The following is a 24116-nucleotide window of genomic DNA, read 5'->3' as shown; positions in this document are numbered from 1 at the left end:
TTATCGCAACAGAACCGAAATATTCGATTCGCAAACATGTCCCTTTTACGTGCACCTTTGCACTTTGCGCACTCCCTACACTTGGAACGGTAGAAACGTATATCGAGAGAAGAGAGGAGAGAGTGAGATGGAAGCTAATTCAGCGAATTGACTTTTGCACGCAAAACGCGTGAAATGTGTTATGAGTGACTGTACATAGAACAAAATTATAAAATATTGTAGATTCAATGTAAATAAACACGTTTATATTATAGAAAAATATTTTATATTTTTTCAAGCTGACAAAAGTTGGTCATTGCTTGTAGGTCAGTCATAGTAAATGAAAAATAAATTTTGTGATATATCCAGTTGACACATTAACTTAACGAGAAAGAAGAATGGAAACATTCAAAAAGATTGATTGGTACGTATAAATGAAGTGTCACAAAACGTATAGAATAAAAGAATTCTTCAACTTTTGTTTATCATATAATTTGTATGATTTCAGTATAACTTGTATGATTTATATATAATTTGATAATTCAACGATTGTCTCTATAACATGTGCTCTGAAACTTTTGTTTGCAGTGTGTGTATATTTTATATCCTATATTTTATAATTATTAAATATGACTTGACTGTAATATCGCATTGTTTTAGGAATCCTGCATTAGAAGACATAATAGACGATGCATTCATCACGGACGAGAGAATGGAGCGTGAGAGTGCAATGTACAAGATCATGAGAGATGAGTTTAAGGATCCATTTACAGATATTGAACAAGATTATGCTAACGTTAATATAGAATTGATAAAAGAATTACTCGCTGAAGATCCTCTTACCGATACAGAGGAAGAAGAGAAACAAGAGATCTACATCCAAAAGAAAAACAAGAAAAAGAAGAACAGCCAAAAAACGAACAACAAAAATCAGGATAATGAGATGAATTGCAAAGAAAAAAAAAGGCCGTATGTGCCTGGCATAAGAAAATCACAATTTAATTTTCCTAAAAGATCTTGTTTGACTAAGCCTCAGCAGAGTATGTGCCTTCGCGTTTTTACGAAATTACTCGATAATAAACAGAAGGGGTTGAGCAAGGAAGAACAATTAGAGCTGGAATCTTACCTAGTGTGTAAATTAAGAGATAGATATTGATTATTTTTAATAAATTAAGATAAATATTGATTATTTTAAATTTCTCTTAACAATGTTATTTATTCAAACAGAAATGATGAGATATGGATTAAGTTTTAATTAACTTTCATGAATATAGTTTGATAAGTTTTTACTATGACTTTTGCATCTAAATTGTGAAATCATCCTTTTTTTAGGCAATGAAAGATAAAATACTTGAAGAACAGAAAGAATTTTTAGACTTTACCAGGAGCAAATGGAACGATACTTTAAATTGGCCAATTAAATGTAACAAATTTATAATATCTAAATGGAAGGCAAAGATGAAGAAGTTTCATCAGAAGTTACCTAGATATTATATTGAATCTAAAATTATATCACTTTCCGTCCAGAAAATTGATTCCACATTAGCTAAAAGCATTGAATTAAAATTTAAATCTTGTTTACATGAGGTGAGTTATTATGACACAATAATTGTCATTTAATTAATCAAATATATTTAAATTTTGGTATTAAATTAAGTATATTTATCATTTCTTATTATTTTCAGGGATCCTTTTCAAAGGTGATGTGGCCAACGTTTGATCGGCCGAGTATGTTAAATATGAGTCCTGCAATATTGCTTAACAAATATCAATGCGTCACACCTAACAAAGTGACGCAACATTTCAGGTTGCCTGTGAGCGACGATACGTATTGCGAGAATCTCGCAATAGAAACTAAAGCGGATTTTGTTATCTCATCTAGCGGTCTTAAATGTTTGCTAAACAATGATTTGTGTAACTCGAATTCGTGGATTATACCAGTGGTAATAAAATCGCATAATGGAAAAAATGTTGTCTACATCGATAAAAGAATGCCACCTAGCATCGCCACAATACCGCAAAAGAACACCTGGGTGTACAAGTACATTCTTAGACACCATTTTATCAATGGTAATGATGAAATGTCCAAAGAAAAGTGAGTTGCAAAGTATAATATTGTATAAAAGAATTTCGAATTTATTATAAATATATCATAATTATTATTTCAGAATGCGACACACAAAAGAGAATAAAGCTACAGTCCATCCCGATTTGGATAATGTAGAATCAGAATGTAGCGCTGAATTTAATGATTATCTTAAAATCTACGAAGAAGATTTATGTCTCTCCGATTCGCAGAATTTAGGTCCGCACGAATCGGAAAGTTTGGATAATCTAGCAAATGGCGACAAGACAAATGATGAATTAAATGTAACGTACAGACTTTTCACGATAGGGCCAACAGAATATCTGAACTGTGAACTAAAGAAACATGACGTGAAGAAATATCAGATGTTGGTTCGTACGAAAACGGATGGCATCGAGGTAAGGATATTACTTTAAAGTAATATTACTTGCACCATATTAATTAAAATTGTATTAATTAATAATCGGTATCAAATTGTAAGACAAAAGTAATAATTCGCCAGGTGTTGCCAAACGGAATATCACAATATGTAATGTTAGCGCCAAAGATGGAGCATCAGCTAGAATTTGGAGCCGAAGCCGTAACATTTGAGGAAGTGTCACATCAGTGGGCGTCGTTGATATGTAGACCAGAAACTGTGTTAGCTAGAGGTATTATTCTACAATTACAAAGATTATATTATATTCAAAAAACTATTTTTGTATTATTGTTTAGTCAGGATAACAGCAGACACTTCAGAAGCAATACAAATAGAAAAACACACTATAACATCGTTAAGCAACGAAATGAGAAGACTTTATAATACTAAAATAGAAAATTCTTTAAGTATTCTGCATAATATAATCGAAGGATTATCATCCTTAACTCCTGGTCAATATATTATGCAGCATATCCCACAGAGAGGACCATTTGCATATGTTTATAAAGAAGTTAAAGAATTTGGGTGAGTATAATAAATATAATAATCTTCTAGTTCTATATTAAAAGAAATATATATATATACACACACAAATATAAAGTTTACCAATAAAGGAGTATATGCTTTGAAAATATTTTTTTCAGAAAAAATGTTTTTGATTTACATACGATTTGTCAATCTGAGCAGTTTCAAACTGCAGCTAAGACACCATGGCCACTCATCGACACTATGTTAACAACACCAGCAATAAATAATTTTAAGAAAATGCCTGCAATGTTTAATGTAGGCTATCAACCCTTGGCTAATCGACCTAGAGGACGTCCGAAAAATATTCATACTGACGAATCAGGTCAATAATCTCTTCTAATACTTTAAAAATCATAGCAAATTGAAATACTGTAGAACCATCCTGATATCCGAGTATCATATATTCAAATTTTGTGTCTTGTATACATTCTATTCGTCTATATTCTCTCTGTTAACATAATCAATTACCTGATGGTAGTAATTTAATTAAAAGTTTAACATGTTCGACGGATCGTGTATTGACAATATCATCTTTGAAAAAAATTCTTAAAAATAATAAGTTAAATATGCATATTTTAATTGAGTATATGATAAATATCGATTTTTGTATAATTATAATCTGCCACTTATAATGTGTAAATATCTCCTTGTAGGATCTTCCTCTTTTGCTTGAAGCAGGAATATTTTCCCCACAATGTTTACTTCATAAAGATGTATATCATATATAATTTTGAAGTATCTGTGACATTACACACATATATAAAGATATATAGTCAGAGAATATGAAAAAAGAAGAGAGTATAACTCTAAAAACATTTTACTTATATATATATTACATATATGTTTCAAAATTTATAATAAATTTAAATTACATATAAATTCTCTAAATTCTATGATGGATTTCAAGAGGCGATCAATTTTTACAAAAGTTTGTATATAATGTTTTAGGAATTTTTAAATTAATATGATAATATATGTGTGTGTGTATGATTTGGAAAGATCAAAGAAAGAAAGAAACATTTCTATCATTACCCCCAAAAATGTGTCAACATACTATTAAACATTTTGGTTAATCAAATTCGAATTTTGCAACTTGAAATGTAAAGTTTAAAGAAAGAAAACTATCGTTTGTACTTTATATTATATCAGGCGAATCGATTAAAAACATATATTTGCAAGATGGTTGCACATTTTAAAAACGAAAAAATTTGATGCAGATTTTCATATATAATGTTGTTCCATATTATAATGCTTTTAATAATATAGCAAAAATTTTGCCAATAAAATGAGAACAGATTGACAATAAAAATCAAGCGGACTCACAGCACAGTTTAATTAATGGTAAATCAAAATTTGCATTTGACAGATTTTACTCGATTTCTGTCATCAATATGCTATGCAATATTGCTATATTATATTTGTAATCTGCTGCAATTCTACTTTGCAATCTGCCGACAGATCGCCGAGATTTACTTATTGGAGAATGTAGATCCTTTTTTGATTATACCTATATTTTGTGTAATTAATGTATATAACCATGTACAATTACATATAATTATTATATGTGTCTGTGTTTTATTCGTATATTTATATAATTTTTTTATAAAATAAATAAAGCTCAAAGTATGTCCCCAAAAAAACTTTTCGAAATTCTGGAAATTTGATTGTCCGGGCACTTTTGTCTACCTATTAATTCGAATAATGGAGGTTCTACTCTATTTCCGTTAATGTTATATCTAATGTGTAATATTTATAAAATAATAAGCTGAATCAATTTCTTCTCATTTCTAGCTCCTCGAAGAAGTCTTCGACTAAAAGAAGCGAAAGACAAGTAAAAAATAGAATGCAACGAAATTTTCTAGAAATTTTTGTTTCGAGAAGAGTTTTTCTTCAAATGGCTGTTGTTTATGTAAGACCGTGTTATAATCTCTCTTTATTTTCATTTTGCTTTGCCCTTCTTTTTGCATCGCAAATAGGGATTTGCAATCATGAGATGAAAAGCGCAATAATATTTGACATATACATTGATGCACGATGATATAGTGATGTGAAAAGAGAAGAGTAAAGCGAGGAACATTTAATTACATGTGCAATTGATACAGTACAAAATATAGCTATAATTTTGTTGATATATATACAAAGTATAATGGAGAATCAAAAGATGAAATTTTTTTCTCAATCTCCACTCTAATAGCACATATACAGAAAAGTTTTGTTTTTGCTTTTTCACTTTAAATGAGAAAAGAAAAAAGATATAATTATATAGGAATATAACAAATAAATAATAATAATAAATAAATAGAATAAGATATAATTATATAGAAAATATGTTTTAATGGAAAAAACTGAAATTTACTTTACAGACATTTATCTGATTTATGATTTATATCTAATTTTGACAATATGATATAATTTCAATTTATGCAGAATTTAAAAAAATATTGGAAATCACTAAACTTTAGTTTGAAACATATTGAATATTTTAGTTTACTTTTTTCTTTTTTTTTTTTTTTTTTGAGAATGACCACATTTTTACATCCTTATTTATGTGAGACTTGTTGATATGTATGTATATTTGTTTTCTTTAGATATATAACACAAGGCAAGAAAAAGTGTAAACAGTATATAGATGTTTTCCTTGATTTTATTCTCATCAATTTCTCACTCATATATCCATGTGAACTGAGATTCTTTATATATAATTTAAATATAATTCTTTATATAAATTCTTTCTTGGTAAAAGTAAAAATGTATAAAACAAAATATTAAAAACATGTAATTATTTTATGAACAAGATGAAGCACAGAATATTCAAAACATTTTACTGATATATATATATATATATATATATATATATATATATATATATATATATATATATAATACAGTAGAGATTTTATGCTCGCACAAAAAAGTATTACAAAAGTAATATTTGAAAATGCAATACTTTTTCTCTCTAATTTCTTATTAGTACACTAAGCGATATTAAGCTGGAATTTGTGCAAATATATATAAAGTCGCTTTTTATAGATACAATTACTGTGCACAAATAGGACAAAGTGTGAAGTCTTAAAATTGTTTCATCAGAATTATGTGGAAATCAGAGAAAGAAGTGCCCTTTTGTAGTCTCCGGAAGTGTCTCCCTGTAATACATATACACATTAATACAATAATCAAGTACAATCCATTTTTTTTACAAATAGCACAACTTGAACAATATAAATTGTTAAAAAAAAAACGATTTGTAGTGCACTTACAGCTATCCAGCTTTCTAGTGACTTTCCAAAACGTTCCTCGAATGCCTTTTTAATATCTCCCAAGTCGATTTCGCTTCGAGATACAATTATACGGATCAGAGTCCGATCCTTTGTGCCTATGCCGTGCATACTAGCGTACAGACGCTCAGCAAAGAATCCGACCTTTGACTTTACACATTTTACTGTCAATCAGAAATTACAATGTGATTTGTAACGTTATATACAAATATCTATGATATATATTAATGAAAGATATATGAAGAAATGGCATGGAGTAAATTAATACAGCGGAGAGCATATGTTTTCCATGCTGCAAGATATTACATTCATAAAAGTATTTGATTCAAATCTCAACTACTGTATTTGTATTTGTATACAGTGTATATAGAGTAACACGAATGTTTTTTGTATGTTATATGTGTGTTAATAGTTGCCGCATGCAGCGTCGAGATATTTTTAATATATACAGGCTGTGATAAGTGTGTCCACACCATTTTCATGCATTTTATTTAATTTATCTCAAATTATATTTCTTAATAATTATTGCACAACGATAGAAATATCCTTTTGATATAAAAATTGAAAATATCATACGTGAAGGTCAGAAAGAATAGCAAAAAATCACACTATTATATTATTGAGGAAAACAGAGTGTGAGATAAAGAAAAATTTGGATGCCTCCTAAATTTTGTGTCGCTAACATTTGTCAAATACAATGCGTATGTTTGTGTTCAAAAATATCTAATTCTAAGAATTCACCGACAATCTCAGCACTAATCACATTAATTAAATTTTCTACAAATGGGGGGTGGGGGTAGATAAAAGCTATATATGTAAAATCCTGCTGTGTAATGAGACTTGCCTCTGCTTTGCGAAAAAACTTTCGATCGTTTTATAAAAACTTGCAGAAAGTGACAAAAATGTGTGTGGAGGGGGGACCAGATATACATTTCACGGAAAGCTTGACTCGTGATATCGTATTATATTATCGATATTCCATAATGCATTCAAGGACTTATCGTTTTCCTCATATTGAACTGTGTATTTCAACCGCTTGCTCGTGTTCGCACTGAAACGCACAATTATTCTCATCTGAGCACAACTAAAAAGAATGTATCGGAAAAAAAATCCTCTCGATCGTTCCTCTTAATTATATTAATTGATTTTGTAGCACATGTGTACTACATTTCTGCTTGTAAGAAATGCAAAGACTAGTCACATTATAAAATTAGTAACTACGAATAATTTGTACATATAAAATGTTAATATTGCACAGTTATGACAAGTTTTTATAAAGAAATGTAATAAATTAATGCGCGCTTATATATCCTATTGGGAAATTTTACCTATTCCAAGTAGGCCTTTCTCGATGTTGCCAGAAAATTCCTTCTTTATGGCAACCTCTATGTCGTGTCCAGATATTTTCTCATACTCGATAAACGTTTGTCGCAGTTGCTGATAGCTGCGCGACACTAAAATCGCATTAAATTGCGATTCATCCGTGCCCCATTGTTTTTCGCCTATGCAAAAGAATTCAAGTTTAGTATATTGCATTATAAAAAACATTAACAGAGTTTCAATTTCCAGATTACTACAAAAAACTGCAGTCATGTACCAGCATCAAATAACGCTTGAGCATCAGCGGCAGCTTGGGCTTGATCGATTCCTTGATTTTCGTCCCTGTTTGCCTGTACGAGGGACACCAGTAACCTCTTGAAATGGCCGGACGTATCGCCCTTGAGATCGCTCTCAAGCGTTTTGCCGTATACTGTTTGCAACAGGTATGTTCCTTGATTAATCGACAAGATTGTCAATTATAAACATGCATAATAAATCATAGTGGCAAAAATCTTACGATTCTCGTAAAACGCGGCGATCGTACGGATGCCGTAATTACTGAGAGTACACAAAATCTCGACGATGGCTTCCTCGTCGGTACCCATGCCGCTCACCGCGTCGTGCAACTCTTTGGCATAGTAATGCGGTAACGGGGTCATAAGGGAAGCGATGATATCCTCCAGTTTCCCGGTCAGCTCGCTCTTCAGATCGCTAATCAGATCCTTCCCATAGAGAGTCTTAAACGCCTCCGCGATCTCCAGTCTCTGTACGATGCCTCTCTTCGTGAGCACATCAATGATCGCCTTCTCGTCCGTACCAAAGCCTTTCATCGCTTTACGCAGGATAGCAGCGTCCGCGTTCGCGTCGAACGGCTCGGCGGGATAAACAGTCGGAGTGCACTGGAACGAGTGATATGTAATGATTGAATTTTATCAAATCTTTTATAGTATTTTTGCAAACGCTTATACTTAATGAAACAAATATTGCGCTCCGAAATTAACTTGAAAAAAAATAAAAAATTCGCAAAACAATTTTCATATCATTTTTATTTTTTTTATATTCAAAACTATATGCGAGAAGCATGTCGAAATTATAAATTGTTCAATTTATCAATGTAAGTTTTTTATTTCTCGCGTGATTTAGTCATCACTTGGAACGTGAATCGACACTTGCAGAACTAGACTAACGTTAAAAATACGGATGATCGACAGCATGTATACTGGGAAAATAGATCGATGCTGCTCGACGATGATTATCTATCCGCCCGGCAACCAAGACCCGGAATTTATGTACCTTGTATGGATAATATTGTTGCTGCGACATTGTTTCCTCCTTTTTTCGATGTAGCGATCGGCAAAAAATTCCTCTCTGTGAAACATATGATAATGAGCGCGATAAATGGACGAATGCGTCATACATCGTTTATATATCGAGGTTCGCAGAGTCCGGTGTAATTGTCGATTTGACGTTTCACGTTTCACGTGAATCGGCGTAATTGCGACAAAGTATAGCAATCCAAATTGAGTCATATGTATATAATAATCTCATAGAATAGAGAATTTCAGGAAAAACAGATACGCGAGAAAATGTTTATCGTCAGCGTGTTTACACTATGCTACAACTAAATTTTATGAAATCTCTAGTATTTTTCGAGTCTCTTCATCATCGATGACAGATTGCCGGGTTCATCTGAAGGTTCACCCAGCGTGTCTTTGAAGTCAGCGTGAATCTGTCATCGATGAAGAGAATTCGAAAGAGATGACGGTTTTTCTTAAATTGATAATAAATGAATAACACGAAAGAGAGAATATAGGAACGAAATTATAGAGGAGACGTGGGGGAGAGATACGTTTACCGAGATAAGCGACGATGATCGTGGCAATAAAAGAACACTCGCTCTTAGCCCTTTAACAACAAGATCGGTGGGAAAATTCGGACTGATCAACAGAGGTAGAACGATCCCGATCCGTACGAATGCCGGTTAACACTGACCGAAGACCGAAGTTGCCGCAGACAGGACACACCCACTTGCCCACTTTCACGGAATCACGTCATCGCACCGCGGCTCTCCCAAGGCAAAGCGATTGCGAGAGAGACGCGATTACGAAACTCTCTCTGTTCTGTTCCACTTGGTCGATCGCGACGCTCCGGAGTTATCCGTCTCTCTTTGACTTTCGGGGAACAACGAGGATGAAAGGATGATCCTACAAGCGTTCTGCGATCCCCAAGTGGAACGTAATCTCCGCGTTGCCTCGCGTGGAGATCAACACGTATTTGGTGATTTTGGTGTTTTGGAGGGGTGTATCGTCGTGACGCGCTTATGTCATCGAATAGAAAAAAGACTCTCCCACCCCTCTTCACGATATGCACTCGCGTATGTCAGTGTATAATTTGGATTTGGAATAATTCAATGAAGTTGAACTTTGGATCGAATCAAAGTGAAGTTGGAGTATTAGCTGGATCGAGAATTTGAAAATGACACGAAAGAACACAAAATAATATGATACAAAAAGTAAGTCTCTCTCGATAAACAAATATACATACACAGGATGTGTATGACTGTAATAAATATAACCTCTACTTGGTGTACATAAACTTAATAAATATTTCTCCTTTTTCTTTTTTTTTTTTTTTTTTTCTTTTAGGATATTTGTTCCCATTGAGAGCTATACTTTTTCATCTAACAGTTTATGAGATGATGAGTAATTTCATAGATGCTCACTGGTTTCCCCTGGCATCGCAGGGGAACATTTATTCGATGACCAAACTGTGTTCTCCCAGTAGTTCCAACAAATTGTTAGTCGCGTCTTTAAAAAGAAAGATTTATTCCTGCGAATATCAACAAATGACGGAATTTCTGAGGCCTATGGTAAAGGAACTACTGTTTACGTATATTCCCAGTATGTAAACTACTCTATAATTAAGATGTCCATCTTTTTTTCAATATATTTGTCGGACACAATACATCCTACCTTTGAAAATAATAAACTTATTTATTTTCTATCTGCTACAGGTGGTGCAGAAATTATATCCATTGATGCTTACAATAAGTCAGACACAGGAGACAGTTTTGTGATAGGGATAACAATTATAAAAACAAGCGCAGATACAATTGAAAGATACCTGAACATATACACAGAAGGTGCAATAGACGGCGAAGGGGACGAAGGTAGCTCGATCGAAGCTATAGCTCAAAATTGTCTCATGGTGGAATTATCGTACACTCCTTACCATTTATATCATACTGTTTTACCGCAACAGAATTTTGCACACGAGGTAAATTAATAGGACAATACTACTATTTGCTTTTCTTTATCAATAAATTGCTTAACATTTATGCAATTACAATAAATTAGCAAAATTATAATTGCTACGCTTTATGATAATACAATTAAAAATTTATAGGTAGTTTGGCTAATATCCGGAAGCGATTACAGAATTCATATGATAAGGGAGGATAAGTTGAGTCACGTTTACAGTGAATCCTCCATTGAAAAATATTTTCCAGAGTTACACGACCTCCAAGCGATCGCATTATGGATTAATATTTATTATTACGACAATTATAAATGGTTTGTTCAATGAGTAACACTTATTTCGTTCCTATACCTAAATAGTATTTTATATACTTACTCTTACACGCAAAATATTTATGTAGGAGAGTCACCGCTGTCGGCTGTGATTGCGGTCTAGTCAAAGTTGCCGTGATAAACGTGATGGATCTACAAATTTCTCAAAGCTGGCTATTGAGATACGACAAACCTGTACCTAGTGTGATAGTATTCCCGCATCGAAATATCGTCTATAAACCAACATTTATAAGTGGTACAGATTTCAGAACGTCACATATTTATATAATATTGATGTACAAACCTGGAGATAATAAAATTACTAAAAATTTTAGCCGAAACTGAGAAATGTATTCCTAAGGATGACATTCCTAAATTGAATATTGTTATTTCAAGTACAAGTAACGCTGTTGTCTTTGAGTAAGTAATTTATCTATTACGAAGTATTAAAATACAAGTACTTGTCTTTTTTTTATCAGAAATATTTTGGAACACGGGATGAAACGGGACGTAATATTGAGTGGCAGCGAATCGTCGGATTGTATTCTGTGTTGCTGTATAGCGGACATAAATATGGATGGCCAAAATGAAATATTACTCGGCACTTATGGTCAAGAAGTTTTGATTTTCGTATTAACGAATAACGTGTGGGAGTTAACTGTCAGAAAACTATTTGACGCGCCTGTGCATTCTATAAGTTACATGGATATAACAAATGATGGAATAAAGGAACTGATTGTTCTCACGCAACGGGGTGTACACATATTACAGGTTTTATATTAAGCTTTCACGTATAAATATTTAATCTTAAATGTATTTTTAAAAAAGATGTACATTCTTTTTTATCTTTTCATGTAGCATAACGTAGCTGATGTGCGAACAAAGTGGAGAGATCGTTATGGAAGATTATTTGATATAACTCGGGAAAAATTGTAATACTTACATTACAAAAGGGTAATTTTTCTTTATACATTTAATATATATTTATATCATATATATTGTACATACCATTTTTTAAATTTAAGTTAAATGTGATGAAAAACGTGAAATATAATCTTTGTTAAATTATTTTGAGAAACATAAAAGAAAAATATAATACAAAATTGTTGTTAAATCTATTTTACTTTTTTTTTTTTTTTTTTTTTTTGTATTTCCGAAACCATACACGAGAAATACTCGATAGATACGAGTATCCGGAATATTAATTAATTTAATCTAGGTATTCTAACATTATAACAATATTTATATATACATTTTTAAGATAAATGAACCGATCAAATATATAATATATAAAATGTACAAAGCGTTTAATTAACCAATTGGAATAAAGAAATCTTTGTTCCTCTTAATTAATTAATCAATCAAATGCTACTCTGCTCTAACGAGTAGACTTTAAAACGCATATACTGTTGCATATGATTGAATTTTCTTTGCGTTATCCATTACACGATTATACTGAAGAGACTTAAAAAATGTATCGTACAGATTTATATAACCGCGCGAAAAGAGATTCGCCAATCACGCGACCATGAATATAAAGACTCGTCGTATCGTTGCATCGCACGTGCACGTGATTGGTCGATTTCTCCGAGGATGAAGAAGAGTTTTCTTTTTGCATGCAACCTCCATTCGGTCGGATCTCGAGCAATCTCGAGTGGGTAAACGAAGGGCCCGAGTGACGTTTGTGACAGTTTGTCACTGTTTGCCACGCGCACGTGTCGGTGGAGAGATAGCATAGCCGTGTCAGCCACATATTATGCATACATACATATAACGTATAATACGTTGGGATGGAGGGACAGCCGCGTGCGGACGGTCATGACCGCTCGTGGTAATCGCGGACCGAGAACGAGAACAAGTGTCACCGATGATCAATATATCGCCGCTGATACATCCACGCTGCCGCCCGCCACCGATTGAAGTCCGAGTAGCCAGCTCATTCGTCCTCGTCCTCGTTCATCATCATCGCGATGACTAGCAAGAAGGGTCACACCCTCCGTATAGAGTCCGAGATCGATCGGAATCGCGAGGAGGGTAACTGGAAGAAGGTTATAGAGCTGGCGGAACATCTAAAAGTGCAATATCCCAGCAACGGTAAAATATTCTCCTCTCTCTCTCTCTTTCCGCGCTCACGATTCTGCGAGGATCCATCGATGATGCGTTGAATTGTGTTCCTCCCACGCGAAAGGTTATTCTCGCTTCAAAAACATCCTCTGCCACTTTCGTTTACGCTCTCAGAGAGAGAGAAAAAAATGTCACGTCGTGTAAAGATCAAGGCCAGCACGGCAGAGTTCGCGTAAATAAAATGTCACGCTCGTTCTATTTAATTATATGCAGAGTGTCACATATCTTTTATTAATATTTCTGCATCATCATATTTTATAATTATTCTTTTAATTATTCTTTAAATTATTCTTTTACAAAGATTAAAAGGAATTGGTTTCTGTATAATATACATATATCCTGCTCCTGTTTATCACGATTAAAATTGATAAATCCTGCCAAATATTCTTCTCGAATGTTGTTAAATATTTGATAAATATCTGAAATTCTTTTATATCGATGTTCGAACGTAGCTACATATATAATGTAGAGGACATCTCATAATAATTTTATTTCGCACGACAGAATGTTTGGCAAACTTCTTATGTGGAGAGGGAAGATTGGAGAGTTTCTTAGAGCAAACTCCACCAATAGACGCCAATATCAGCAAGGCTCGAAACGGACTGGTGGAAACACGAAAGTACTTGATACTAGCTGCTAATGAAAAAGATAAACAGGTATTGTAATATTAAAGTAAGAAAGAGACAAAGGCGAGAGAATAAAAATCGATTTTTTCTTTAATAATTTGTAATATATTTCAGGCTTTAGTTGTACTGGATGCCCACTTATTACTTGGAAAACTTCATTATGCAATGGGGATGTATGAGGATGCACTTCATCACTATCAACAAGCTGAATTAGACACACTCACAGAAAAGCAATTACCTTGTCGAAGTTTACGTATTATAGCAGAATCATATGCGATTAAAGGTTTGCAATTGATAACTACTCTAGCCCCCTTTCTTTTTTCTGACAAAGTCAGTAGTGTAGTATGTTTTAGTGTAATATTTTAAAAGATACACATTAACAGCTTGCTTTTTATAGTCTTCTCTGTTTTTCTCTTTTAACAGTAGTTTTTAAGTTTCACAGTTAGAGATAGATAGTTAGAGATACATTGTTCATTATGTGTAAGATTGTATTAAGCGTAGATATTTCATGATAGATACTATAATTTGAAGCTATGTACTCTTGGACAATTCTATCGCATATATTGTTCTTCCGTTAACGTGTGTTTATTATGCACTACTAATTTTATATAGTAACAAATTAATTAGACACATTTATTTAATTCGTAAATTTCTTCTTATCCAGTATATTCATTTATTACTATGATCCGTGTATGATTTAGAGAAAGAAAGATCGTTTACTTTAGACACAGACAAACATTTGTCCTGCCGGAGACTGCGCATTATAGCAGAATCGTATGCGACCAAAGGTTTGTATGCTTATTTGCTTCGTTTTGCTTATATTTTTTAATAATTTATTTAGTTACTAATGTACACACATCACATGCATTGCACACTTGTATAATAATATCTGTTGTATTACAATACAGAATTGTTTGCTTGTATATGCTTCCATGGCTAGATTTATATACAAGAATGTATAGCAGCATGTTATTCTCATTTGTGCATACTCTTTAATATTTATAGAATTAATTCCCACAGAATAATTTTTCAAATGATATAAATAAAAGTTTTATTTTTGCTTTTATCGAAATTTAGTTTTATCTATTTTCTAACAAGTACAATTGAATTTATTTTCGTTGGGTTTACGAAAGAAAGCACAGAAATCTTTATTAATGATAAAGAATGAAACTATACAAGTTTTGTAAAGTATTTTTTAATCATTTTTGAACACTATAGAGTATACATTTTAATTTTATCAAATCTGTTCTCTCTGCATTGAATGTATCAGTTCTTTTGACTGATACTGTAAACTGTTGTTTGCATCAGGTCTCTGTCTTGAAAGGCTGCCGCCAAACTCCAAATCGAAATACAAGATTGCAGAATGGCATGAGCAGATAATCAAGTGTTACGAGATTTCTGGCGATTTGACGCTAGTGTATTTGCAAGAGCAGGACAAAATCGCTTTGCAACAACAAAATGGTATTTCCACCATAAATACAAACAATACAGGTAATTGACAGGCTTAATTTCACGAAGAGCGAACGACTTTGATGATTCTTTAACATTATATTGTCTGTACAGGTACATATTCCACGCATTCTCCAGTCACCACAAAACATATCGGCCCCATCCTTGAGACCGCGCTGCAAAGAGCGCCGATATTGTACATTCAAACCGGCAACATACAAGCCGCTATTAATCGTTACAGGTGTGTATAAATTACGCAATTTGTATATATATAATTGTGCGATGCTTATAAAAAATTACTTGATAGTCTATAAATTTTAATAACTAAAAATGCTCTTGTGTTTATAATGCAATATTTATAAACATTTATTTCCACGTAATTTTCTATGTATAGATAGCTTTATAATCTCTTTCGATTGTTGATGCAGAGAAGTTTTATCCGCCGTCGAATCTACAGCCACGCAGAGTCTGCGGGTAACACTGACGAAACAGTTGGCGGAGGTATTGGTACGCGGCATAAGCGGCGCCGATTACAAGCCGCCGGAGGGACAAGGCGACACAACAAGTACGATAAAAATAATGACAAGTTTCATCCGTTGACAAAAAATATTATATCATTGTTGATCTTACAGCCGCCGTGAGTAATAGACGGGCAAATCATTACTCGTCGACGGATTCGCCGTGGAAACCAAAGAAGTACGCGGGACCGAATATGTTTGTTCCACGAAACGAATATGAGGAAACGATTCTGTTATTGTTGATCAGCGAGGCGATGGCGGTGAGGGATGCCGTTCTCAGTCAATCGCCTGAATTCAAGGAAGCCCGGATACACGCGTTCGAAAATGCCACCGCTGTCTATGACCTGCTCACGGTCGTCGTTGTTAGATGGAGTCAAGTGGAACTTTTATATGAGGTTAAAACAGTTTTTTTTTCTTTTTTTTTTTCTTTTTTTTTTCTTTTTTTTATAATCGTAAGACTCATCAATATCATTCACTCTTTGTTAACAGTCTTTCGAAAGAGCGATGAAATTCTCTCACGAGGAGGCGCATATATGGACGCAGTATGCATTATGCCTGATTAGTATGGGGAGATATATGCACGCGTATAGAGTTTTGAAAGTAGTCGCGAGATTGTCGCCTCAAAAAGTAATGCCCTGTCTATTGGCCGCGAGGCTGTGCTACGAGCAATTGAACATGGTAAATATCTTTTTTTCTCCCGCATTTCTTTATCTATAAGATCTAAAAGAATTTACACGAATATTTTAATTTTGAGCAGTTGAGCGAAGGTGTCGAATGGAGCCAGAAAGCTCTTCAACGAGAGACAGCTAGTCCACAGGGGATGCAATCCAGATGTCACTTGTATATCGGAATCGGCCACAGCATGCTCTCCGCGAATACGATCGTGAAGCAGGATAAGGTGCATCATACGAATACCGCGTTGGAATGCTTTCAAAAGTATGTGTCTTGAACGAAGCTCGAAACGCATAGCATGATAAAAAAAATTTATTCTTGTAGATTCTTCTTTGTAATGGAAGATTGTTTTTTCTTTTTTTTTTTCAAATAGAGCGCAACAATGCGATCCGAATGATCATCTAGCCGAGTATTACCTGGCTCACGAATACGCGATAAACAGACAGATAACCGACGCTATTGTGCACGTGAAGATCGCGCTGAATTTACGGGCAGAACACATTCCGTCGTTGCATTTATTCGCATTACTTTTATCGGCGCATAAACAGTATTCCGAGGCGTTGCACGTAATAAACAGCGTATTGGAGGAATATCCGGACAACTTGAATTTCCTCTACGTGAAAGCGCATCTCGAATTGCGAAGTATCGGCGGCGTCGACGCATTATACACCATCAGCCACATGTTGCATCTGTGGAAAAATCTCTACGAGGATCAGACAAACGTTAATTGTAACGAGCAGCAAAGCGAGAGACGTAGCGAGACCAGAAGCGTCTTTCAACTTTACACATCAGAGATGTCCGACAAGGATTCTAGTGAGTTGATGCGTATCAAATAAGGATCGATAGAAAATCAACTAACGGTAAATTGTATAATTTTGTAAAAAGATATTTAATCACACACTCGTGATATATTTTTTATTAATACATTTCGTGGTCGCGTTTATTAGACTCTAAAACGTAGTTATTGATTTCGACATGAGATACACAACGACGACTTTCGATGGTTTCCTAAAAATCATCTAATCTCACTAGATGGCGACGATTTTCGATTAGGTTCTCTGCATGCGCAATCGCTAGCCGCTTCGAGAGTCGAGCAAGCCCTTTCCGAAGTCGCCTCGTCGATTAGCTCGTTTACACCAAAGCCAGGGCCGCAGAAGGCGTGGCTACTACAACTGCAAATCTGGCTCTTACTCACGGAGGTTTTTCTTATCTTGGACCAGCCAAACGGCGCCGTTCTGTCTCTCCAAGAAGCTACGAATATCTTTCCACTGAGCCACCACATTATGTACACGGTATAATAGCTCGCAAAACTTGCCGTTCTTACGAAACTCGATGTTAATTCTTAGATTACACGATTCACCGGAAGATTATTATATAATGCTGCATGATAATCGCGCGCAATTATCTCTTTACAGCGTGGCCTTCTACATGAATATAAGCTGGAATACACGGAAGCTAAGCAATGCTACCAAAATGCTGTTTCAATTAATCCTTCACACATAAAGAGTCTACAACATCTGGTAATTATCTTTTGCACATATTAATTCTCAAACATGTATATTTTGTACAATTTTTTTTATATACATACATTGTTTGTATAATTACTGTAGAGGCAAATTTATCAATCTAATCTATAATTTCTGTATCTGCATTATATTAATTGTATCATATATTTATAGGGTCTTATATATCACTATTTGGGCAGTCAGAGACTGGCTGAAAAGACCTTGAGGGACGCCGCAAAAATCGATCCAAATTCCCATCAGACTTGGTATTATACTTAATTATTCGTAATTAAGTTAATTGATATATCGTAGTATGATATTATCTATAAGGATTTAATGATAATTCAGTGCGACACTTTCATTTCACATAAATCTTAAAAATTGTCGCGATAAATTGAGCGTTAAGATATAAATAGAATCGATACATTATCTCATCATTTTCGTTTTATTTGACATTAATATTTAATTTTATATATGTATCCATCTTTCCAACAAGAAAATGTTATATATAATTAATATCATTTGCTGTTGGAACATTATATTAAAAAGTACAAAGAATGTCGTATTTTTTTCAGGTACAATCTGGGAATGGTGTTGGAATCATTGGGTGAAGTGGAGGCTGCTAGTGATTGTATGGCTACGGCATTGGAGGTTGAGACGACAAATCCCATCTTACCGATTCTATCGATACCGGTGACCTTCGAGTGATTGGAGAAAGAAGAGAAAGAAAGAGAGAGAGAGAGAGAGAAAATGGAGTCTCCGATTTTTCTTAGGATAATAAAACTCGACGAGATCACGGTTTATCTCTCTCACTGTATCTCCGCGGGCATTTTCTCGCCTTTCCATCAATAGTACCTGGACACGTTGTACTATTGTATAAACTTATTGTTGAAAGAAAAAGAGATACTTTTTAAATGTACAAATAGTTGCAGTTGATGTAATAAATTCGAATAAAGTCTTACCTCTCGATTCCGAGCGTTCGCAAAACTGTTAACGACGTGACGTAACAATTTCGTGAAAAAAAAAAAAAGAAAAAAAAGAAAAGAAAAACTGACTACATTGATACAGAACTTGAAAGTATATATATGTATATTTTGCGATAACTCTGCGTTGCATGTTTCGCTGCAATCCGGATAAGAGTAATTATCGCAAAATATTCGTATTCAGTACGATTGTTATCGTGACTATTCCGTCTCAAAAATTTCCATTCGGGCAACGCGCAAGAGTCTGAAAAAACTTGATAGTTGTTTTTCACGCTTATACGAACATTCGATTACTTTGACTCGTGCGCAACTCATATCCCGGATACGCGATGACTGCGACACTGCTATTTCGATAATGTGTATCGGGTTTTTTTATTTATCATTTTAGTTTATCATGTATGTATGTACGTATAATGAGATTGCTACGTTTGACAATTGAATCGCGCTCGCGCGCACCGAACAGCGCAAACCGAATGCGGATCACCGCGCAAAACTCTGCGACAACAGTGCGCATACGTGATGGCCCAAATTTTGCGTGCGACGCGCACACAAGCAACGCGTACGCGAAATCGAACGGAAAAGTCGTCTGGTGCAATGCCTCTAAAAATGTAATTTATTTTTATAGAAATCGATACGAAGACACGATATATTTTATCCGGGCGACGCGTCGGTCGATCTTCCTTTTCCCCTGTGTATCTCTCTCCCCCCCCCCCCTCTCTCTCTCTCTCTCTCTCTCTCTCTCTCTCTCTCTCTCTCTCTCTCTCTCTCTCTCTCTCTTTCTCTTTCTCTCTCCGCCTCTCCGCTTCATCTCTGGCTTTTCAGGCGAATAATAAAAAGTTACCTTCCTTCGATCGTCGTCGAATACATCGGGTATAACGCTCGACGCGTAATAATAGCTGTACATATATAGAACGCACACGCGAATGGTGAATGGTAGTCGTTTTATCGTTAAGAGAGGTAGCTATTTTCTTTTGTGTAATCGATATAATAATGTTATACATGCATGGCCTGGATTCGCACACACGGGGAACACGCCTTGGATCGTCTTTGTCGGGAGGGTCGATTGCGTATATGCGGGGGCCATCGTCGAGGACCACTCGTATCCTCTCCAATTTCAAGTTACATCTCTCTCAATCGGGATTAAGAGATATGCACTTTGGTCTGATTGACCGCGCGTATCGCTACTAGAAACTGCGCACGAAACGTTCCTAAAGTTATCCGAATGACATATCCATATACTTTCTTCAATGTTTATATATATAAGTGTAATTTTCGTGAAACTGAACAAAATTCATACGACCGATATCTAGAAAATTTATCGAATTAAATCTCAATGTAAAAATATACTATTACGTTATAATCTTTCCAGAGGTTTCGCGCGATAATGTAAATTCCACGTGCGATTCAACTTGTATATGATTATGTATAATAACAATGTATGTAAAGAGTAGGGAAAAAGGTCATATCGGTTCCGAGCGCAAATGTTAATTATGTAAAACGCGGAAGATAAATATATATTTAAATCCATAATGAAGATTTATCATCGTGTGTAGCTTCGAACCCGGCGAGACGCAGCTTTATATTCAGACTCTCCGCCGCATTTTGTACGTTTAAAGCTGTATCCATTCCTCGCCCCGCACTAACCCACATTACATACGAGTATTCTTTAAATAAAGAATACTATAAGCGCCGCTGGTAGATGTGTATTATATATATTTATCGCGTTTGATGTCAAAAAGGTACGGTTTGCATCCCTTCTTTCCCGAGTTAGCGTCACCTTGGACGGAAGATGATTAAAATAATTTAGAAAGAAAAAGAGAGAGAAAAATGCAATTTTACATCCAATTAGATAATATCGCGAATAAATCTATGGCATCGCGAGGTAAACGAATATTGGAAAAAAAAAAAAAAATTTCATTACGTCGTTTCTCAATTTTTCCTTTGCCGCGTCGAGTATTGGGATATATTGCGCAACACAAAACGGAATTCCATTTTCTCCCTTTCTCTCTCTCTCTCTTTCTTTCTATCTTTGTCGGGGCGAACCATCCATCCTGCTCGCGCAAGGACGCGAGGAATATCAATTTTTAACGGGCGATAGCGTGACCGTGCGCGAAAGACCATTACGGTAAAATTAACATTCTTTACTGCGGCTCTTGTATTAAATTCTCTTCCTCCACCTGCCAGCTTGCCTGCCTGACTTGCCTACCTACCTACCTACCTACCTACCTATCTACCTACCAACCTACCCACCTACCCACCTATCTACCTACCTACCTACCCACCTATCTACCCCTGAAAAAACTTACCCCGGTACCAAGCGCGTCCCCGACTCTATACGCCCCCGTTTTCTCTCCCTCTCTCCCTCGCATAACGAGATTACCGCGGTCGTACCGTTTCGCCGTCCCGTTCTATCGCGTGTCGCATTGCGCGTCCTAGCGTGCGCAGGCTCGACGCACAGGCACGACGTGCTGTACGGTGCCGCGTCATCGGGAACCGGGAGAGCAAAAACGACGACGACGATGATGATGATAATAATAATAATAATAAAAATGATGATGATGATGACAACGACGAGCGAAACTTTTCCCGAGGGCCCCTCCTTATCCTCGAGCGTAAGAATAGCGACGCGGGAGCGGGTATAGGAGCGACCCTTTGGAGCAAACTACGTCAATGACGTTAGCCTTTAGCTCGGGCTCGGGGGGTTCGTCGTCGGGTGTCGGCGACGAGACCGCCGCGGTGCTCCGCGTCTTTCACGGCGCGACAGGGCACGGCACGACGCGGAGCGGCATCGATTTTTGCCGCGCCGCGGACGCGGCAGCGTTTCCCGCGAAGCGGTATATCGGTATATATACGGTATATACACACACCCCCTATATATATATGTATATATGTAGCATGTAGCATGTAGCATACACATACCGCGCGTATATCGTGCTTAGCGCATTACGCATCCGCAGAGCACACACGGCTATGCGTTAAAATACAATCGACCGAGCTGTCAGCCGATCCCCGCCCTCTTTTTATACCGTCACCCTTTTTCTCTCTCTTTCTCTCTGCCTTTCGGGGAAGCGGAAAATCGCTCCCCGGAGAACGGAGAAGGTGGCCTCTCCTTTCCCATCCCCGACCGCGAATAATTTTTCCGTGAGCGCGCACGCGACACACACCGTCGCTGCTAATTTGCCTTATCGACAACGCGCCGTTACGCGCGGGTCGCCGCCGAGCGCGCGTCTCCGGGATATATCGGTCACGGTCACAACGACGACGGAGCGGTTAACAATTCATCGAACGACACACACATACACATATACATGCATACATATATAGGTGTGCGGACACGAACGGCGGGGTGTTCCTGGCCACCGCGTCGCCGTGTTCCTGGCCGGAATGCGCCAACGATCGATATGTGCCGCCCCGCGCGCGCTATACGCTCTTTTGCGAGAAAAGAAATTTCGTGTCCCTCTCGACGAACGCGCGCGCACGCTTTCGCTCATCCGCCCCCGTGAGAGAACAGGGGTCGCCGTCCCGATGGTCCCCTTCGCCTTCGCCTTTGCCTTCGCCTTCGCCTCGTATTACGTCGCTCTACTGATCCTCGCTGTCGCACGGAGGCTTGGCGTTTCTCGATTGCTATCCGCGTCAATCCCGAGAAAATCCGACGTCGACCTACGAGAGTAGAAAGAGTCAAAGATTTACTCTACCTGGAATTAACAATAGCGGCAATAATAATAATAACAAAATTGGATCTATTCCAAAAGATCCTTTAAACAAATAATAGCGTACAAATGCAATTACACAAGCTAATTGCGATTGATTATACGAATAACATTTATTTCATTCAGATTTTCGTTTGTAATTTTGAGACAGAGATATCGGTCCTATCTCTCCCATAATCGATCTCTACAGCGTCATTCTGAATATAGAAACGCTCAACGTCGAGACTATAACCAACGAGAGAGAGGGATGGAGAGACAGACCGCGTCGCATCTGTCGACGATAATTTCTCTCTTCTCTTTCGAACGACAATTTCTTTTCGAAAATCGACTTTCAGCCGATGAGACGAAGGATTCCTCCTCTCGTCTCCGAGGTCTACGATGTATATCTATAACTGGAAAAAAAAACTCGCGCGCGACCGCAAAGTGGCGCGCTGAATTATTCATCGCGCACAACTTGCGTAGGCCACCACTTTCGTAGAACAGCCCTCGTAAAAATTTTAGGTCCCCACCCCTCTGCCGGGCCGGGCGAGAGCGAATATTGTTATTCGCGGCGTGAGAAAGAGAAAGAGAAAGAGCAGAGAACGCGCGTCGTCCAATAAAATAAATAAGCGAATACGAGGAATAACGATTCCGCTGGATATTTATACGACTTGTAAGACGGACGATGTGCCGACGACGACGACGACGACGACGACGACGTCGATAACGTGAAATTTGTCGAGAGTGTATATAATTTCACCAACTTGTCGACGCGAAAAACGATCCGCGACAGTAGTAAAGCTCGTGTTGTTGTCTCACGAACGCTTAAAGCTCGTAAAGTCAACGAAATTGACTCCGATATATACGCGACTATAACGAGCACACGTGTATGCCCCTGTACACAATTTCGTCATCTATTGTTATCGATAATTTCGATATAGCTCGAAAATGCGTCTTATCGACGAACGTCTAATCTCCGCATACACCCAAGTACGAGAACGCAATGCAGAACTTTTGGAGAATATAATGTAAATGTATACGTGCGATTCCAAAGTGGAGCAGACGACGCGAGTAGGAACGACGAAGAAAGAAACAGCGTGATCGAGAGAGTGGGAGGGAGGGAGGGAAAGAGAAAGGTGTCAAGGAGCTTCTCGCGTATATTCTTGCCTTATCTTTATAGACTTATACAGAAAATAATCGAGTCGGGAATTTTATCAATAGACAATCAATTTTATTTTATTATTTCGCTCGAAACGCGATTGTTCTAATCCGTCGTCATCGGCGCGATTATACGTTATCCGACCATCGTCAAATTGCCGCACTGACACACATACCAGGAAAGTGGAAATAGTATATAGGCAAAGCGGTGGACTGG

General features: G+C 36.4%; 4 protein-coding genes across 12 annotated transcripts; 3 read left to right on the top strand and 1 right to left on the bottom strand.

Annotated features, from left to right (window-relative positions):
- The first annotated feature begins 113 nt into the window (after positions 1-113).
- LOC145936164 (uncharacterized) lies at positions 114-9686 on the top strand. Of its 3 annotated transcripts, none has more exons than XM_083038069.1 (10): positions 114-229; positions 306-403; positions 640-1108; positions 1312-1566; positions 1665-2074; positions 2148-2463; positions 2568-2715; positions 2780-3008; positions 3128-3333; positions 4803-5279. In XM_083038069.1, exons 2-10 carry the CDS (start codon positions 378-380, stop codon positions 4844-4846), a joined length of 2103 nt encoding a protein of 700 aa, XP_082894195.1. In that variant the 5' UTR covers positions 114-229; positions 306-377; the 3' UTR covers positions 4847-5279. The 3 variants fall into 3 exon arrangements, 2 of the variants coding, with proteins under 2 accessions (XP_082894195.1, XP_082894196.1); XR_014425335.1 differs by adding an exon at positions 7856-9686 and having other exon boundaries at positions 158-403; positions 4803-4920; XM_083038070.1 differs by lacking the exon at positions 4803-5279 and adding an exon at positions 3665-4574 and having other exon boundaries at positions 158-403.
- On the bottom strand, positions 5817-9525 carry LOC145936168 (annexin B9). Of its 2 annotated transcripts, XM_083038077.1 has the most exons (7): positions 9462-9525; positions 8900-8974; positions 8124-8505; positions 7884-8036; positions 7615-7788; positions 6269-6450; positions 5817-6154 (listed from the first exon to the last, which is right to left on the bottom strand). In XM_083038077.1, the coding sequence occupies exons 2-7, from the start codon at positions 8927-8929 to the stop codon at positions 6101-6103; spliced, it is 975 nt and encodes a 324-aa protein (XP_082894203.1). In that variant the 5' UTR covers positions 8930-8974; positions 9462-9525; the 3' UTR covers positions 5817-6100. The 2 variants fall into 2 exon arrangements, with proteins under 2 accessions (XP_082894203.1, XP_082894204.1); XM_083038078.1 differs by lacking the exons at positions 8900-8974; positions 9462-9525 and adding an exon at positions 8794-8882.
- A 293-nt stretch (positions 9687-9979) lies between the features above and the next one.
- Positions 9980-12258, top strand: LOC145936165 (KICSTOR complex protein kaptin). Of its 2 annotated transcripts, XM_083038071.1 has the most exons (8): positions 9980-10118; positions 10252-10506; positions 10620-10882; positions 11012-11178; positions 11265-11431; positions 11511-11595; positions 11655-11946; positions 12034-12257. In XM_083038071.1, exons 2-8 carry the CDS (start codon positions 10302-10304, stop codon positions 12109-12111), a joined length of 1257 nt encoding a protein of 418 aa, XP_082894197.1. In that variant the 5' UTR covers positions 9980-10118; positions 10252-10301; the 3' UTR covers positions 12112-12257. The 2 variants fall into 2 exon arrangements, with proteins under 2 accessions (XP_082894197.1, XP_082894198.1); XM_083038072.1 differs by lacking the exon at positions 9980-10118 and having other exon boundaries at positions 10258-10506; positions 12034-12258.
- Positions 12259-12693: 435 nt separating this feature from the next.
- On the top strand, positions 12694-21584 carry Ttc7 (tetratricopeptide repeat domain 7). Of its 5 annotated transcripts, none has more exons than XM_083038066.1 (15): positions 12694-13269; positions 13804-13955; positions 14040-14208; positions 14651-14713; positions 15234-15416; positions 15489-15615; positions 15803-15939; positions 16007-16287; positions 16382-16570; positions 16650-16828; positions 16938-17377; positions 17597-17856; positions 17980-18084; positions 18244-18335; positions 18645-21584. In XM_083038066.1, exons 1-15 carry the CDS (start codon positions 13146-13148, stop codon positions 18775-18777), a joined length of 2634 nt encoding a protein of 877 aa, XP_082894192.1. In that variant the 5' UTR covers positions 12694-13145; the 3' UTR covers positions 18778-21584. The 5 variants fall into 5 exon arrangements, with proteins under 5 accessions (XP_082894192.1, XP_082894190.1, XP_082894194.1 ...); XM_083038064.1 differs by having other exon boundaries at positions 14627-14713; XM_083038068.1 differs by having other exon boundaries at positions 12695-13269; positions 17618-17856.
- Positions 21585-24116: the final 2532 nt, after the last annotated feature.

Source organism: Prenolepis imparis, unplaced genomic scaffold (assembly GCF_030444845.1).
Source record: "Prenolepis imparis isolate NDT839.2.m4 unplaced genomic scaffold, iyPreImpa1.0 SCAF_5, whole genome shotgun sequence".
NCBI classification, from domain to species: Eukaryota; Metazoa; Arthropoda; class Insecta; order Hymenoptera; family Formicidae; genus Prenolepis; species Prenolepis imparis.
Note: the sequence above shows the minus strand (reverse complement) of the source record. Positions and strands in the feature narration are given on the sequence as shown.